An 18,383-nucleotide genomic window follows, 5' to 3' on the forward strand; every position below is an offset into this window, starting at 1 on the left:
TCTCTCTCTCTCTCTCTCTCTCACTCACTCCCTCTCTCTCTCTTCATGGCTCATGTTTCAGTGTTAGCGGCGCGAGCGGCAGAACTCGCCCGCGGCTGTGCGCGAGCTGCTGCTTTTGGCGGGCTCCACCTTAACAACACGGAGGTGACGCTGAGGTTGACGCAGTTCCTCTCGCTAGTCCTCGTCAGACATGTTCACCATGTAGATGACAGGACCTTTCGTGGTCTTTTAAATGCTGATCTCTGATTTTAAACGAAGGGCTTGATTCCGAACTGAACCAAAGAAGCACTTTGGTGATGTTGAGAGAGGGTTTTTTTCCTAACTTGATACCATTTTCATAACTGTGTAGTAATACAGCATACAAAACAATGACAGTTAAAGTACATATTCATATGAAATATGTATCAGTTTGGAGCACTACATAAACTAAAAATTCAAGACTGTGGTTGTGGGTGGACCTGCATCAACTGTGCGCCAGTAATAACCATGTACATGTGCTCCTACAGGTGAGCACTGGGCCAAGGAACTGGACAGCCAATCAAACAGCCCAATTCAGACAATTCGGTGTTTTCATGAACCATTAAGACTCATTTTAAGTCGTTAATAAAAGGGGCCGACCAGCAGACAAAGAGAGAATAAAAGTTAAATGACTCATAAACAATCTTAGCAAATAACTGCAATTTCAGTCCTCATGGAGATTTCACAGCTGAGTGAACACACACACACACACACACACACACACACACACACACACACACACACACACACACACACACACACACACATACACACACACTCATTCACACACACATACACACACACACACACACACACACACACACACACACACACACGCTCCATTACACTTTTTCAATGCTAGCTTTAATTTTTATGGCACTCACAACACTCCTTCCAAAGTGGTGTGCTTGGGGAACAAGTCTTAATGATCAAGCTTAATCAACACACACCAAGCTAATCCTAATTTATAAATAAAGTTAATTAACATTTACCCTACAAATTAAACCTACGGTTGACATAACAGCTGGACAGAACTAATATAAACATGATAGCAGGCACAGTCGCACAGTTTTAGGTATCGTTTCGGTTGTTTACACGCATGGATGCTATCTAATAAACATCTGAAAATGACATGACACTATGGAGCTTAACTTTAACGTGTGGTTCAACCACGGCTTTCAGACGTAGTTCGGCAATTTTACCTGTGCTATCAGGAGACGTTTGCAATAACTATGGGATTATAATGGGGGTCTAATGGTAATTACATGTCATTTCAAAGTATGACACAGTTTCATGAAATACCAATACCAGAACTGGAATTCTTTTTAACTCCTTAAACTACAATATGCCTGGATACAATAACTGTGTAGTCATATTAGATATTGCAATTTCTTCTGTCCCTCTCAATACCGCACCCCCCCCCCCCCCCCCCCCCACAGTTAGATACCTAGATGAAGATTATCCTAATGCTCAAGTCAAAGATCAATGTCTGTAAATCTAATTCTGCTGAACTATGAGCTCCAGGTTTTGTAATCATTGAAAAGGGAGTGTGATACACCAGTGAGAAAACGCTGGTGGGATACCTTATTAGCACTCGTCTAGTGTTTCGTCCGCTTCCTGCCGATACGTGAACGCATGGAATAAGTGGCAGCGGTGTAACTAAAAGGCTATAACTTTACTGCCACCAACTGGCCATTACACCTCATTGCAACAAATAAACGTTTCAAATGCATAGTTTAAGTTATTGAGCGAAGCAAGCTCTTTTTAAATATCGCCTGAATAATTTTTATTTAAGCATTTCATCTGCAGAGAGGAAAGCACTGTAAACAAAGGAGGGGATGTTTTTTGGTGGTGGTGATGGGGGGGTGGGTGGGTGGGTGTGCGAGTTATTTTGGTAAATAACAGGAGCAATACATGAACCAAACCAAGTCACAGCTTTTACACTCTTAGTTACAAACTGTTAGCAAAAGATACACATGTGTGACTGTGTAACTGAAGTTAACAGATTCTCAGTGGTTTATAATTATATTATGTGCTGCCATCATCTGGCCATTATGTAGCATTACAGTCAATTTAATTTAGTAACAAAGTGTGAAACCCCGTGAAATGACATTAAGTAGAATTATCCTGAGAAAGAGAGAGAGAGAGAGAGAGAGAGAGAGAGTGTACAGAATATATACGTATATATATGTAATTATTGTTATTTTTAATCATTGTAATTGTTTTTTGTTACTATTGCTATTTATAATTTTTTTATTATTATTATTCTATTTTATTTTACTCTATCTTGTTTTTTTTTCCTCTTTTTTTTGTAATGCTTTGGCAATATTGTTGTAACTACAGTCATGCCAATAAAGCTTCTTTGAATCTTGAGAGAGAGAGAGAGAGAGAGAGAGAGAGAGAGAGAAACAGAGACAGAAAGTGACAGAGAGACAAGCAGAGAGAGGCAGAGAGATTAAAAGGGAGATTAAGATTTCCCACGTGCAAGCAGTGCTTCTGAGGAACCAGTTTATATATGAACATGTAGATATTTTAATCAGAATATTCATTCCAAGTTCTAAAGTTCCAACAATGTCCATTAGTATTGAAATGCCTCATCACTGGAAGTGAAATGTCCTTAATCCTCATGGTCTGAAGGTGTTAAGCACACCAATCAACAACTCTTTTACTTTCTCCAATATAATGCTGACTACATCTCTAGCATGTAGTGCAGTAGACAACTTCCACCATAATGCATGATGATGAATGGGAGATGCCAACTCATCCTTTTGTGCCAGTTATTTTAGTGGTTAACACATCTAGCCTACATGTAGCACATTTACTTTTTTGTGTCATCTTTGAGATTAGTGGAGGATCCATAAAAAGGGATGTTGTCTCTGCCTCAGCCCGAAGGAAATTCACACATACTGTATGTACAGATAACTTGTTAAAAACGTCCTCAGGAAACGTATCCTGGAGGATCCTGAAGCGTTTATATATAATATTAGTCACTGTTTTATATGTAGGACGATAAGTCAGCACCAAATGAATTCTTGTTGTCTTAACAGTAGATTGTTTATAGGTCAGTGCGTCCATTCTGTGATCAGGTAAAACATGAGTAAGCCTATGACTTCCTTAGGAAACCCACAGTTATGAAATAAAAATCTCAATAGTTGAGTAATGCCCCACTGACTAGAAATATTTTTGTTTATTACAAGCAAGCGAATTTACAGTTTTTGCTGTTAATAGCTACAGAAATGCTGGCACCATTCACACATACGTACAGATAATCTGTCACACATTTCCACACTTTTCTGGAGGAAGTCTTCATTGTCACTAGTAATGCGTTTAGGTCTGCGTAATTGTGAGGGAGGAATTGAGGTTTGGCAGGTCTTGGAATGTGAAGAAATCGCATTGTTGATAGAAAGGAGAGTATGTAGGTTTATAATGGTGGTAAACAAGAGTTCGTAAAATTCATTGAAACATCCAGAAAGATTCTCCTCATACCAGCTGAATTCCATGAATATTTGAGTTGAGTGGAGCTCAGGGCTGGAGCTCACATAACAAGGCAACTGTCTGACACCAGATTCTGTAGGTGGAACATCTCTGATATCACTTCACAGTTACAGTCTTCCATTCAATCTATTAATCATGCTATTTCAGCAGGACACCTTCCTGATTCCGCATGTGATGCTACTATAGATAATTCTCGCAGTAGACGTTTCTATCTCGTCCTCGAAAATTCATAAGGAAAATAATCCTGGATGTCCCATTGTATCTGCCTATTCCTGACCAGCATCAATTATATCCGGGTTTCTGGATGACATTCATCAACAAATTGTTCAATCCAATTCAAACAAGACTCTTCACACATTCCAAGTACTACTCATAAATAAGAGGAGACAGTATGGGTACTAAAATCAGACCATCTTACGCAAAAAAGAAATGAACTTGAAACTTTAGAACCCAGTGGAATGAATGTTATGATTTAAACATCTACTTTATCATAACACAAAAGGACCTCTGTCCAAAACGTTATGTTGCTCCGGAAACGTTTATGCTTCACAGTTACTTACCTGGAATCTTTTTCAGATTATTTATATATAGAGAGAAACATTGTGGTGAAGTACACATTTCCAGAGACACAAGATGTTTCAGACAGAAGTGCTTCATCAGCTGTGTAAGAACAATTCTTCTTACATGTGTGTGTGTATATAGACATGTAGACAAGGTCAAGATGGCCTGCCAAGCATCAGGAGAAGAAAGGTGATTCATGTTATTTAACGTGGCATTGCTGGTCTTAGTATTTCAAAAACTGATAATCTGTTGGGATTTATATGAACAGCCCTCAATCTCCAGTGTTTACAAAAATGGTCTGAAAAAGTCAATGTATCCAGTTAACAGCAGCTCTCTAGGTCAAAGTGCCGTGTTGATGCCAGAGGTCTGAGGAGAATGGCCAGTCTGGCTTGTGCTGACGGAAAAACAACGGTAGCTCAAATAACCACTCAATAAACAACGGTAACTCAAATAACCACCATGCAACTGAGGAATGCAGGAGAGCTTCTGTGAATCCTCAACAGGTTGAACTGGGAAGCATTTGAGTTACAGTAGAAGAACATGGTGGAAACTCTGAAACGGATCTCAACCACAGGTAGGTAATAATGGCTCAATAATAATGCTGCTCACAAGAACTCAATCTCACTGTGCAACTGAGGGGAGCCCTGAACAGTCACGCACGCCACTTTCGAACAACTTGCTCAGTTGTAGACACAGTCCTGCATACAGTCCAGTCATCTCTGTTGGGTCCTCTTTTCTGAACTTACCAGTAATTCTACAAAGGACTGAGAAGAACCATCAGTGTGAGAGAAATTAGCATATTTTCTGAGTTATTATTTACCACTTGATAAATTGTAAATAAACAAAATTCAATTTCACAGACCATACAGGGTGCCACTCCTGTCTCCTAAGGAGTGAACAACTGAGCAACTGAAGCTACAATTCATGTGGGCTTGATCAAAATTGTACAATAGATTACAAGCGGTATGCACCCGTTTTTACACCAAATTCTGACCCTACCATCCAAATTTGACTGCAGAAACCGAGACTGATCAGACCAGGCAAGGTCTTCCATCCTCGGTTGGACCAGAATCTCCCAGGAAGGTTCTCAGCACCTTGGTGAATCTTTACCATGAAGAATTAAGGCAGTTCTGCAGACCAGACGGGTCCAACCCTATCCTATAGACAGAACCTTCATTCCATGGGGTTCTAAAATTCCAAAAACATAGATCAGTTCTTATTCTTTGAATTACCTAAATTCAGTGCTGTCTTAGCAGCAACTGGCAATTCAATCAAATGAATGCAATAACGTATTAATGTAATGTCCGTTAACATTAAACTGTGCTGTTGGAGGATAAAGTATCACGGTATTCAGTGTTCATGGTCTCTGATGGTCTCATCTCATGTGTAGGAGATCAGGGGATGTGGTCACTGATGGTCTCATCTCATGTAAGAGATCAGTGGATGTGGTCTCTGATGGTCTCGTCTCATGTAGGAGATCAGTGGATGTGGTCTCTGATGGTCTCATCTCATGTAAGAGATCAGTGGATGTGGTCTCTGATGGTCTCATCTCATGTAGGAGATCAGTGGGTGTGGTCTCTGATGGTCTCATCTCATGTGAAGGAGATCAGTGGATGTGGTCTCTGATGGTCTCATCTCATGTGTAGGAGATCAGTGGATGTGGTCTCTGATGGTCTCATCTCATGTGTAGGAGATCAGTGGATGTGGTCTCTGATGGTCTCATCTCATGTGTAGGAGATCAGTGGATGTGGTCTCTGATGGTCTCATCTCATGTGTAGGAGATCAGTGGATGTGGTCTCTGATGGTCTCATCTCATGTGTAGGAGATCAGTGGATGTGGTCTCTGATGGTCTCATCTCATGTGTAGGAGATCAGTGGATGTGGTCTCTGATGGTCTCATCTCATGTGTAGGAGATCAGTGGATGTGGTCTCTGATGGTCTCATCTCATGTGTAGGAGATCAGTGGATGTGGTCTCTGATGGTCTCATCTCATGTGTAGGAGATCAGTGGATGTGGTCTCTGATGGTCTCATCTCATGTGTAGGAGATCAGTGGATGTGGTCTCTGATGGTCTCATCTCATGTGTAGGAGATCAGTGGATGTGGTCTCTGATGGTCTCATCTCATGTGTAGGAGATCAGTGGATGTGGTCTCTGCCTCATTCTGGAGAATTCTGAAGTGTTTGATTTGAACTATATGTGAGCATCAAAGGAATTCATGTAGATTATAGACAGTAGATTATTTGTAGATCAGTGTGTCCACTTTACAAATGCTCTTCATTCTTACTGCAAATGTATTTAAGTTCCTTAATAGAAAATCAGACACTCATAGATTGTTTTTGTTTGTTTATTACAAGCAAGCGGATTTACAATTTTTTTTGCTGTTAATAGCTACAGAAAAGCTGGCAGAAATTCACACATATGTACAGATAATCTGTTAAAAACTGTATACAAAAGACCTCCAAACTGTACATGGAGCCATATTACTACATACATACGATAGTGTACAGTAGTACACATACAGTTAATTGTACACTATGTTTTTTTTTTAGCCAAGAGCAACATCACACTTTGTGCTGATGAAAACAAAAAAGAAAATTAAGAAATAGAAGAACCCATTTGGAGAATCTGAACAGGCTGGCATCGATTTAGTTCCACTAGTCAGTAAAGCATTAAGTTAATAGACACCTAGGCTAGGATTTGGTCACACTTTTAGAACAGCAGCGAATGAATGTGAGACTGTCCTTCCTATCTTCAGCATCACCTACGCATCCCCCTATTGAAACTTGGTGCGTGTGGACATTACTCATCGTAAGTCTTTAGCCGATCTAAACAAAGGAACGTCAAAGCTATTCCTGACCTCTACCTTAACTGCATTTGTGTAGTGACGTCTTCTACAGCTCTGATTTTGGTTGGTATAAAACAGAAAATAATATTCTAAATTGAGACAAGCAATTAATACATTTTAAACCTCTCAATACAAAAAGTAGCAAAATGACTTTTTTGTTTGATATATAAGTCATACAAAACATCTCCACATCTGACAGTTCTACAAGACATGAATCAGTGTTAACGCGTGCTCGGACTCGAAGTGGGGACCATTAAACCATGGTCATCTCATTTCATACCAAGAGTTGTGATGTGTTGCAGTGGTTTGTCAAAAGAGACTCAGTTTACCATGAGGCAGGCAACTGCTTGGGGTTCACAGGCCATTAAACCGCCCCCCCCCCCCCCCCCTCCAAACATCAACAGACTTCACAGTCCACACACAACGCATTCGTGAAGATGATGGTTCTCGTTTTCCCTCCCAAAGCGCAGTAGTCAGGAGTTCACTTTTTCGCATCACTACTGTTACTATTGGTGATGCTTACATTTCCATGAGAAACGAGGACAGTGACTTGGGTTTAAAAAAAAAAAAACAAACAAACAAACAAACAAAAAAGAAAACACTAAGAGTGGATGCCGTCCGCCATGACTACGCACGACACCATTTGTATCATACAAACTAGCATCTCTTAGCATTGATTCAGTGTATGCATCAGTAGCACTTTCTGACTGAACTGCTTTAGTACATTCAAAATCCTCAAACAGTATTGACAGAATAAATAAAGTGCTATAAACAAACGACTGCTAACATTTCCAGTGCCGCATCAATTTCACAATATACAATCCAAAATTATTACTTTGTGGTTTTTCAAGCAGAGCCACGGCAACGAAACAGTAGAATGGCGACCAAACGCAGGCGTTGTGCCAAAACGGTTGTGTTCCATGAAAATCGTAAGCTACGGAGTACATGTTCACGCGTTTCAGTTTGGTTTCGGGCTCCCGAGCTCAGATAAGCACTTTGCATCAGCAAGACCAAATTCAATAATGTAGGCCTATCTCATAACGCAGAGTCAGAGCTCGTCTTAGCATTTCATGACAAACAGAACTGTGTGGGCAGTGAAGGCGGGACTACGGCGGGACTACGGCGGGACTACAGTAGGCGCACTGCTGACATGGCAACGCAGGACATGCAGAAATACTCGGGCTTCGATGACCAATGAAAATGTGTTATTTACTCCACTTCAACTAATATACTGGGATTACATTCAGACACACAGAGCAATACACCTTTGGACAAGAAGCAAAGTAACCCACTCAATGAGTTTAATTTTTCAGTAGTTCATTCAGTATTGGTAAACCTCATTATCGATACACCCATCAATATATACTACATATATTCTGTAGATATCTGTCTATCTATATATATATATATAGGAAATAGAACATTCTAACATTTTGATTTTGATTGTGGCATGACATATATTTAAACTCTCAACTAAATAATGTACATCTTTGCTGGCCTGGAGTGACCTCCATCACCTGAGGGCATGATGGGAACCTGGAGTGACCTCCATCACCTGAGCAACACACAGAACACTAATAAATGTCTCATTCTCCCATCCTTCCCTCCACATTCACCTCCCTATTCCCACAATGCATCACGGCATGTGGACACGGTCTAACATAACATTTGATGGTTGTACACAAATCCAGGTACATCTTAACGAACACCAGAAGGCACCTACTCTCAATAAGTCGAGACAAAAAAACGAAACAAAGCAAAAAAAAAAAAAAAGCAATAATAATTGGACAACGCTATCTGAACATTGGTCTTCTTAGCAGTCAAACCCCCTCAACCTCAGTCACACTCTCTCTGCCCTCGAGTCTGTCTCTGAGTCTGCCACAGATGATGGATAGAAACCCCAAGATGGACCACTGGTATGAAAGAAACAGTGCAACCAAAGGGGTGAGACAAAGAAGAACAGAAGACACGTCCAACATGTCTGAGGATAACAAAAAAAAAACAGGAGGACAAACAGATGGAATGTGACATAAGAGGAAAGAAATGAAACGAGTGAGATAAAAAAGGAGTGATCTTATGGCATATCACAGTGTGAACTGTAAAATGAATCTGAACTGAAATTGGCCAGTTTTCCAATTTAGATCCGGTTTCAGCTCAGCTGCTTCAGAACTAGATGAGATGAGATTCTGTGCAGGACCTAGAGTGGAGAACTACGTTCTTCTCCACTGATAGTCAATTTGAAGTAGATTCAGTGTAAATCAGAAGCTTTTATATTTCATAGGCCAGGCACCAAATGCAAAAGTCAGGTTTGCAGAGGTGAGTCTTAAACGGCCCCTTTGTTCACTACAGGGTGTCTTCTAGCTAGTGCTAGACTACACTTTAAAGGGAAGTGCTACAAAGTGAACAGTCGTCATATGAGACACAGCCCTTCATAAGAGCACACAGACTTATTGACACATTAAAAACTGATCTGAACAAATAAAAACTCTGAATGACAATCACACAGTCTACAGCGAAAGCTAGCTTAGCAACACAAGGCTCAAAATCATATTCCTCATAGAAACAAAAGCTGTAGAAATATGAGGCTGTTTTCATGGAAATTACAATTACAGCAGTAATACTTATGTTAATATAAAAGTTAGATATTAATTAAATAAATCTACCAGAACTCAGTGCCACAATAAATAAACACAATCTTTCAACAACAGATATTATTCGGAGCCCTGTGATGCAGAGCTGTATCCATCAAAGAGATGAGATCAAGAGCTTTGTCATCCATCTCTTCAGTGAGAAGAGCCCGTTCTTAAACTGATCTAAGGCCATCCTTCCCGACACCAACTGAATAATAACAACCGTAACAGTGGCACGGAAAACTGATCTCTGATCAGTGTAAAAGAGGCGTGATCTACCAGCACCCCCCCTTCGCTGGTGCGGCATGTGAACCTAAGGCAGTGCGGTGGGATTCTTCTAGTGCCAGCAAGTGCTCCACCCCCTGTGCCCCGCCCCTTGCTCTCTGCCCCACCCCTTGTTCTCTGCCCCACCCCTTGCTCTCTGCCCCGCCCCACGGTCCGTGCTCAGCATAAGGCAAAAAATAACACTAGTTTACTCCGTTTACTCCATTTACGCAAGCTTTGGTGTCCGGACTACGGCATGTGACATGGGAAAGTTTGAAGAAGTAAGGCAGAGCAAGACGGATGCTAAGGTAGATCGTGAGCTCTGGTACCAGAAACACGAGTGAAGCTGTGTTTGTGGCATTACTAAAAGAACAACTAAAAAGGTACCTATAAGGGAGAGGGGTCAACGTGTTCTACACCACACCTCTAAGCAGCTAGGACAGAGTAACTAGCTGTCAAGACAACACACACGGATTCATTCGCTTCTTTTTCCTGGAATTTCCTTTTCCATTGTAGGAAATAAGGAAATTCATTTGGTGTATTCTTTTTTTTTTTTGAAAGAACCGAGGAGAGTGCAGTTATAATTTGTCTGTAGGCTGGGTTATGTGGCTGTGTCAGCACACAGACACTCAGAAACCGCCCAACACGCCCTGGTCGAGTTTGAGTCTTGTGAAACCAAACGAGCCATGGGGCGTTCCTCAGAAAGAGATATGAGCAAAGGCAACCTCAGTTTGTTCTAAAATAACTGAAATAAACAGATAAATAGTAATAAGACATTAAAAGTAAAAAGAAAACAAGAGAGGAGAAAAAGGAGGGTGAGGGAGAAGGTGAAGAGAAGAAAGGGGAAAAGAGAACAATATGATGATCAGTTTTCAGAGCATGCAAGGCTATTTAAACGTAATGTAACCACATTCAGAGACAGGGAGATGATAGCTGCTTAGTGTCAGTGTATACACTTCAAGTAATTTTCATGATGAAAAGGGATGATTGGGCATAACACACTTATGCACACACACACACACACACACACACACACACACACACACACACACACACACACACACACACACACACACACACAGGAATCATGGTAAAAGGGTCCCTAGGCCCCTTAGCACAGCACTTTGAACATTTCTGTGGAGCTGCCAGACAATGTGGTCTTACTCCACACTGCCAAGCAACACCCAACACCCAAGCCAACACCCAGCCCAATACCCAACACCCAAGCCAACACCCAGCCCAATACCCAACACCCAGCCCAATACCAAACACCCAACCCAACACCCAACACAATACCAAACACCCAACCCAATACCCAACACCCAACCCAACACCCAGCCCAATACCCAACACCCAGCCCAATACCAAACACCCAACCCAACACCCAGCCCAATACCAAACACCCAACCCAACACCCAGCCCAATACCCAACAGCTTTGGAGGAACCTTGGTGGAACGCCTGTGCACTAAGACTGTACTTAAAAACAGCTCTTTTAGCTGTTGGCATGAGAATCAATCCCAGATCGGTCTTTAATATTACATCTGAACAGTAGCCCAGTCTTGCTGTAGGACTATAGAACAGGGGGTCCATTTTGGCCAGTGGGCAAGTCTGAAAGAAACCACATCCGTCCAAAACACATTAGTCTGGACTTTATGTGCTTCTCTGTAGGGGACATTCAAACGGACGTTTCAGGCCCAGGTGGGGTGTAAGCATACGCCGGCCCAAACAGCCTCTGGGTTTCCCCGAACCGGAGCAAGGAGCGGAACGTGCAATAGTTGGGTCCACCGCCCCAGTGGGTGTACATCACTTTTTTGTGAGGGGAGGAGTCAGACCTGCGGTGGGTGTGGCCCAGGCCCTCGTTGCCATGCCTACCCCGGACAGGGGGGGCGTGGTGGGAGGAGAGAGGGGTGAACTCCAACAGATGACCCTTATAGTTTTTCGTGACACCCTGTGGAGAGGAGACAGGAGGAAACACAAGAGAATGAGAAAAAAGAAAGAGTGTTAGACGTGAAGTCTTGGGGGTATTCACACACTTCAGAACACAACGTGCACAGGGACACCACACAATGGCACAGCACAAGAGGAGACGAGTCAATAAATAAATACATAAATAAATACATCTTGAAGCCTCAAGCAGAACTTAACATGACAAAAAAGTAAATAAACTGTTAAACACACACACACACACACACACACACACACACACACACACACACACACACACACACACACACACACACACACACTTACTGATAAGACTACATGAGAGACTTAAGATCATTCAGTCCTAGAAAGTGTCGATTTGATCAATATGGACAAGACAATATGCCTTTGTCCAGGATGAGTGTTTACAATGAAATGACACTGCAGGGTTACATTTAATTGTAATGCTAAGGAAGCTAAGGCTTGAATAATCAATCATTCCGACAATGCATATATATTTATGCAGCCAGACGTGAGCTGTATCCAGTACATTGTCTGATCGGGACTCTATTGCTTTGGCCTGTAGGCTGAATATGAAGCATTTTATGCATTAGTCAGACAGAAGTAGAGGAAATTCTCAAAGTAGCCTGAACTTGTTTAAAATCCCTGAACTATTAAGGAGCCATGTGAAAAGTACCCTGCAATTTGAATGAAATAACCCCCATAGGACTATTGAAATACAATCCTGCAGTAACAAATCTGAACGCTAGAGGGTCCCAGAGCAGTTAATAGGGAAAACGATTAAAATACTCCTACTTTATACAGCATAACAGTACTGCACTGTACAGGATATTTACAGTAGGTATCTATCTTCTGGCATTGTCCAGGACTGAACGGCTATCCAGTACTGTTTGAATGATGTTTGAATGGTGTCTTTCTGCAGACTATTTCGCAATCAGTGAATGCACAGAAGTGTAATTAATGAATTGTGTTCCTCCTTTGCTGTTTGTGTGGTTGTGAGTGTGTGTGTGTGTGTGTATGTGTGTGTGTGAGAGAGAAGCAATATTAGAGAACTTTATTATAGCAATTAAGCTCTGTCAGATGCGAGCAAACACCCCCTTGTAGTAAAACTCCCAGACCAAAGAAGCGTGTAAGGCTGCCACAGCAACACACGGTCCACACTGCATCACGCTCCCTCTGGGTCCAGCACCATCAGACCAATCAAGGCCCTGACCACCGAGTATGGTCCAATCACGACTTCAGAAACACTATTGTGACACAGCACCGCAGACGGAACCTCATCACAATAGTTCTGGTTCCAAGTGTTTGTGATTGGTTTATGACATCATGCCAAACGCTTTCTTCATGGTGTGTTTATACTAGAAGTGCCAGAAGTGGCTAACAATTCAATATAATATTTCTATGGAAAAACTGATTCCAGACTTGGTCAGTCTGATGGTGGGTCATATTTGTGACGCTAGACCCAGAGTTCTTGCTTTACCATGGTACTGTTATGTCTCAGTGGTCGTCTGAACCCCATCTAACAGTGAGTCTTCACTGTGTGCGAGTAAGATCTTATCAGCTTTCATCTTCTGGAAATGGTCAAACACACACACACACACGCACACACACACACCGACCCCACATACGCGCACACACATACACACATGCACATGACATACACTAAAAGAAACAACTGTATTTTTATGTGGATATTCAATTGCTGGTGTTTCTACTGAAGAGATTCCTTCAGTACCCTTTTGAACACTTTGAACCCCTCTCTGGTAAAAACCAACACATGAAATCATATTGAGCTGATATTTAAATCAGGAGAAGAAACAAAACAGACAGACAGACAGACAGCTAGCAACTGATATGCTCAATGTCCTGCAGCTAGCGGGGGATGTATCTGGACATTTGGACAAGACAAGTTCAGCACAGATGTGCACATCCATGCTTGTGGCCAGAGGCCAAAGGTCACGCACAGCACAAGCCAGTAAACAAGAGGCACTGCAGGGTACCGGCGTCCACGACAACGCGGGAGTCATACGAGTCTAACTAGCGCCTCTTCAATAATTCAGGGGGCCTGATGAGTGCCAGGGTCTGCTGGTGGTAAAACCACAGATCTCCAGTTAATTATGCATGCTTTTGGCCATGTCAGAATAAAAGTCTCCAATCAAGCATTTAAATCCACAGCAATTTACATCGGGCCAACTGCACGGGGTGGCATTGTTCTGTTTGTCACATTTTTTTCCCCCTCTCCTGTTACCTGGGTCAGATGAATACGATAATTAGCGTGGAGCTACGAGTACCCGACAATGACTTGTTGTAGGCCGACAGAAGCACGTGGGCGCACACACACACACACACACACACACACACACACACACACACACACACACACACACACACACACACACAGGCGCGCGCATGCCGAGAGTGTGAAAGGGTCACCTCCTGCCACCTCCTGCTCAGAAACTGACACTGCTGGAGGTCTGTGAGAGCATGAAGATGGTGGACTGTTCGGTGGTAAGGCACTGGCGCTTTGTCAGCTGTTACCACAGCGACGGGCATTCATAGGGCAAACGTCAGGGGGTCAGAGGTTAAAGAGCCGGAGTGGATGCGTCGGGGGAGGGGTGGAAATATGGGGGGGGGGGGGGGGGGGGGCAAGTTCAAGGTTGGGGTCACGCCATCGCAGGAGAGGCGACAGGAAGAGAAGGGAAGAGGAAAAAGGTAAAAGTTTAGAACTATTAGCAAGGATTGAAGAAGTCACTCTGGAATCCACACAGAATATCTAGAACTAGAATACTGTAGTATATTAGCAAAGAAGAACAGACTGACAGGAATCATCATGCAAGATTAGCTTAAGAAGTGTTAGCTGAATGTAGGTGTAGTTTAACCAGAAATATTTGGCTAACAGTACAAAACACATGACAGATCCAATATGAGAACGATCATTGAGGTAATATGCAAATCACAATAATTAAGGGACTATTAAAATATTTTATTAGCAAATGTTTTGGTCAAACTACTCTTTTTAGTAGATAGCTGAAGTATAGCAGTTTAATAGCAAAACTGGAAATTTGAAAAAGAATGACAAAAAATAGCATATTTTCACTTCCATCTGCACACGTATTTCTTTTTAAAGATGTTTAACAAGCTTAAGAAAATCCTCCAAAAGGATGTGAAGGAACAATTTACACGTCTTCATATCTTCACAAGAAGCCTTACATTTGTGATTTGATTTGCTGTCTCTGATATCAGCCCATGCTTCCTACTTTGTGTACGTTGGGTCGTAATGCAATACTTGTGGCGGTGTTACGTAATCAGACTACAAGAGGTATTCCATTACAGTTACACAGAATACCGTTTAAAGAGCTTTTTACCTAGCAAGCAAGAAAACTAGCAAGATTACATTACAACTAGGATCACTTACTAGCCCTTATTGTATTTAGTATTGTAGATTTTCTTTACATTGTAAACCTGTCCTCAGCGTTATAAACACTTGGAACACAGCAAAGGTTGGGTATCGTTTACACTGTATTGATTCCAATTCTCATTCCGATTCTGCATATAGATTCTGGTTCTGCCAAGCTTCGATTCAAAATGGTGAAAAAAGGAGCCAAATGTTTAGCTACAAAGAATAGCTTTATTATTATTACTACTACTACTACTACTACTACTACTACTACTACTACTACTATCTTCCTGAAAAAAAACATCAACGCTGTAGACACAGCTTAGTAATAATGCACAAGAAAACTAATATCAGACTAGTGATTATTATTATTTTTTAATCTGCCCACCAAGGACACCTGAGAAAGGAGGCAGCCCTTTAACTACAAATTCCCTCAGTGCTATGATGACACTCCTTGAATTTCTCCCTGGTTAGTTTTCCACTCACTGCTAATGAGAAACGGCCATCACAGGTTTGCTGTATGTAATACTGTTAGCGAGCTGCTAGCGCTGTGTGACGCTGACTGAAGTAGCACTTTGGCTAGGAGTGCATAGTTGGTATACGGTACACTATAAAATGTGTTGGTAAGAATCGATAAGTGAAATAGGAATTCTATTTTTTTTTTTTTTTTTTTATCAGATACCCGGCTCTTGGCATTTTGGAACCGGTTCCAAACTGCAACCAGGTTTTGATACCCAACCTTAAACACAACCCACTGGCTTCTGGCACAGGAGATAAATATGGAGGCTCATTACCGCCGCTTGAAGAAAAAAAGAGTCCATACAGTATCTTAATATCTCATAATAATGACTTACAATCTCATAATTATGACTTTGTAACTCATCATTACGAGATATTAAGTCATAATTATGAGATACCAAGTCATAATTATGAGATTGTAAGTCAATATTACGAGATACTAAGTCATAATTATGAGAAAGTATGTCATAATTATGAGAAAGTACGTCATAATTATGAGAAAGTATGTCATAATTATGAGATTGTAAGTCATTATTACGAAATATTATGTCATAATTATGAGATACTATATGGACTTTTTTTTCTTCAAGCGGCGGGAATGGGCCTCCATAGATGTGTTTCACAGTGTCTTAAACTGACGTCCGTTTCGTTGTGTGAAGCCTGCGTTATTTTCTCCAGGGAGCTTTTGCGCGCTCCGAACCTGAAAACGAGTCGGGAGCTGCGGCGGAGAGCGCGGGGGGTCTGGCGGCACGCACCTGTGTTCTCTCGGTGCTGCTGGGCCACAGAGACCTGCACACGACCTTCTTCAGCACGTCGGGCAGCAGGCTGACCACCAGCAGCAGGGCGATACTTAGCCAGGCCGGACCGCTGGCCAACATTTGCATGAAGACGTAGTACATCCTCTGGTAGTTCAGGAACGGCCTTTTACCAGCGAGCGCCGGCAGGAAGACAGAAGTGCAGCGTGTTGTTCAACCTCAGGACAGGCCACCACTGACATGATGTGATCTGGGGCTTTGTGTGCTCTTATCATGATAAAAAAGATCTTAGCACTTTATTTTGCTTGTTATAAGCCATAAAATAGAGATTTTTTGGCGGTATATAGCACTACATTTTGTGCACTGAAACCTAAGTGTATTAAACAATAAAGAAAGAACACAGAAGCACACAAGTACAAATCCATACCATATAATGCCCCCCCAAAGCAGGGAGAATATCACATAGAACAACAGCGATCCCCAAATGACAAAGTGGTTGATCCACGTCCAGTAGTGTGTGTCAAGAGCAAGCTGCACACATATACACACAAACACACACAAAGAAAACACACTGTCAAAAATACTGTTTTATGTAAAGTCAACAAAAGGACTATTTTCTGGCAGTTCAGAAACAAGGTTGGCGATAATACTGTGTGTGTGTGTGTGTGTGTGTGTGTGTGTGTGTGTGTGTGTGTGTGTGTGTGTGTGTGTGTGTGACGAATCCAACATACCTCACTTTTATATTTCCTTAGCTGCACCCTGTGTGAGTGTGTGTGTGTGCGTGTGTGTGTGTGTGTGTGTGTGTGTGCGTGTGTGTGTGTGTGTGTGTGTGTGTGTGTTTGTTTGTTCTTTGTTACCTTTAAAGTGACCGTAAACACCAGCACTGTGAACACTAGAGTTCCAAACGTCCAGTTTCCAAACATCTGGAACAGAATAACAACATAATAAAAATAATAACACACACTTAATAAAAATCCACAAAATAAAATAAACAAATGCACAAGAACCTAATGTAACCTGTTACACTACTTACCATTTCATTTACCATTATGTAAAATTGTGCCAGTGTGTAAAACAATTATAAATCTATTAGAAGCTGTAGCTACATGTTATAGCAAAAAATCTTTCTGCATATGAGATAATTTCCTGCATATGAAATAGTTTGACCTAGTTACCTTAGGGATTATTTTTTTATATATATTGAAAAGAACAAAGATGCAATATCAGTATGGAATGACTACCTAGAGGACCAGTAAGGATGTGACTGAAAAAATACATTGTTAAAAACCATTTAAAATGAATACATTATGAAACATTTAAAATTTATAAGGGTTAATAAATAAAACTCATTTCTGGACAATATCAACAGATTTGATTACTGCAAAGTCAAAATAAATTTTAATTTAACATTTAATCACTGAATATTCCAAAGGATGTGAAGAAATCTGGGAAGATGTGCAAATTCTCAATAAAGAGTTTAGCATTTTACTACAAGATATTTTTTTATTCAACCAAAACATTTAAAAATATTTGACAGGTTTGCAGCATTAATGGGCGACTTATTTATTGAATAGTATTAAGTTGATTTTCAATAAAAAAGAAAGCACATTTGAAGCACATTTAAAGAAGCTGCTATGTATTAGAACCAGAAAGAGTTTAAGACCTCAAGTCATTGAACAAGACGCTACTCTGTCTTGGATGTATAAACTATAGAACTACGTGTAATTACCTCATTACACTGGGAAAACTAAAAGTTTATTTTCGACAGACGCGTCTGACAGAAGAGTCTCCTGGGATATTCATTGCTGCTGAATGCTGTTTGAATCAAGTAGATGCAGAACTTCCACAACTTACAGACTTAGAGAATTAAATAATTTCAAATAAAATAAATTCAAACTAAATAATTTCAAACTAATTATTTACTCCTTTTACTCCTTTTAAATGATCTAAGAATA

At 41.1% G+C, this 18,383-nt stretch overlaps 1 protein-coding gene and 1 long non-coding RNA gene across 7 annotated transcripts in view; both read right to left on the minus strand.

Annotated features, from left to right (window-relative positions):
- Positions 1-6,399: 6,399 nt before the first annotated feature.
- LOC143484267 (uncharacterized) lies at positions 6,400-9,967 on the minus strand. The gene is made up of 2 exons (XR_013122591.1): positions 8,455-9,967; positions 6,400-8,416 (listed from the first exon to the last, which is right to left on the minus strand). It is a non-coding gene; the product is annotated as an uncharacterized LOC143484267 (long non-coding RNA).
- A 1,224-nt stretch (positions 9,968-11,191) lies between these two features.
- The window catches only part of atp11a (ATPase phospholipid transporting 11A), a 62,682-nt gene continuing 55,490 nt past the window's right edge, over positions 11,192-18,383 (minus strand). For 2 of the 6 annotated variants that reach the window (XM_076983355.1, XM_076983352.1), the window contains 5 exons: positions 17,286-17,351; positions 16,856-16,959; positions 16,429-16,594; positions 14,191-14,288; positions 11,627-11,761 (listed from right to left, as the gene is read on the minus strand). In XM_076983355.1, the coding sequence (XP_076839470.1) occupies positions 14,208-14,288; positions 16,429-16,594; positions 16,856-16,959; positions 17,286-17,351 (417 nt within the window). In that variant the 3' untranslated portion in view covers positions 11,627-11,761; positions 14,191-14,207. Of the gene's footprint in view, positions 11,762-13,237; positions 13,329-14,190; positions 14,289-16,428; positions 16,595-16,855; positions 16,960-17,285; positions 17,352-18,383 lie in introns of those variants that run through there. The other 4 variants (XM_076983350.1, XM_076983349.1, XM_076983351.1 and 1 more) reach the window with 3 other exon arrangements.

The sequence above is a fragment of the Brachyhypopomus gauderio genome, chromosome 20, assembly GCF_052324685.1.
Source record: "Brachyhypopomus gauderio isolate BG-103 chromosome 20, BGAUD_0.2, whole genome shotgun sequence".
In the NCBI taxonomy this organism is placed as follows: Eukaryota; Metazoa; Chordata; class Actinopteri; order Gymnotiformes; family Hypopomidae; genus Brachyhypopomus; species Brachyhypopomus gauderio.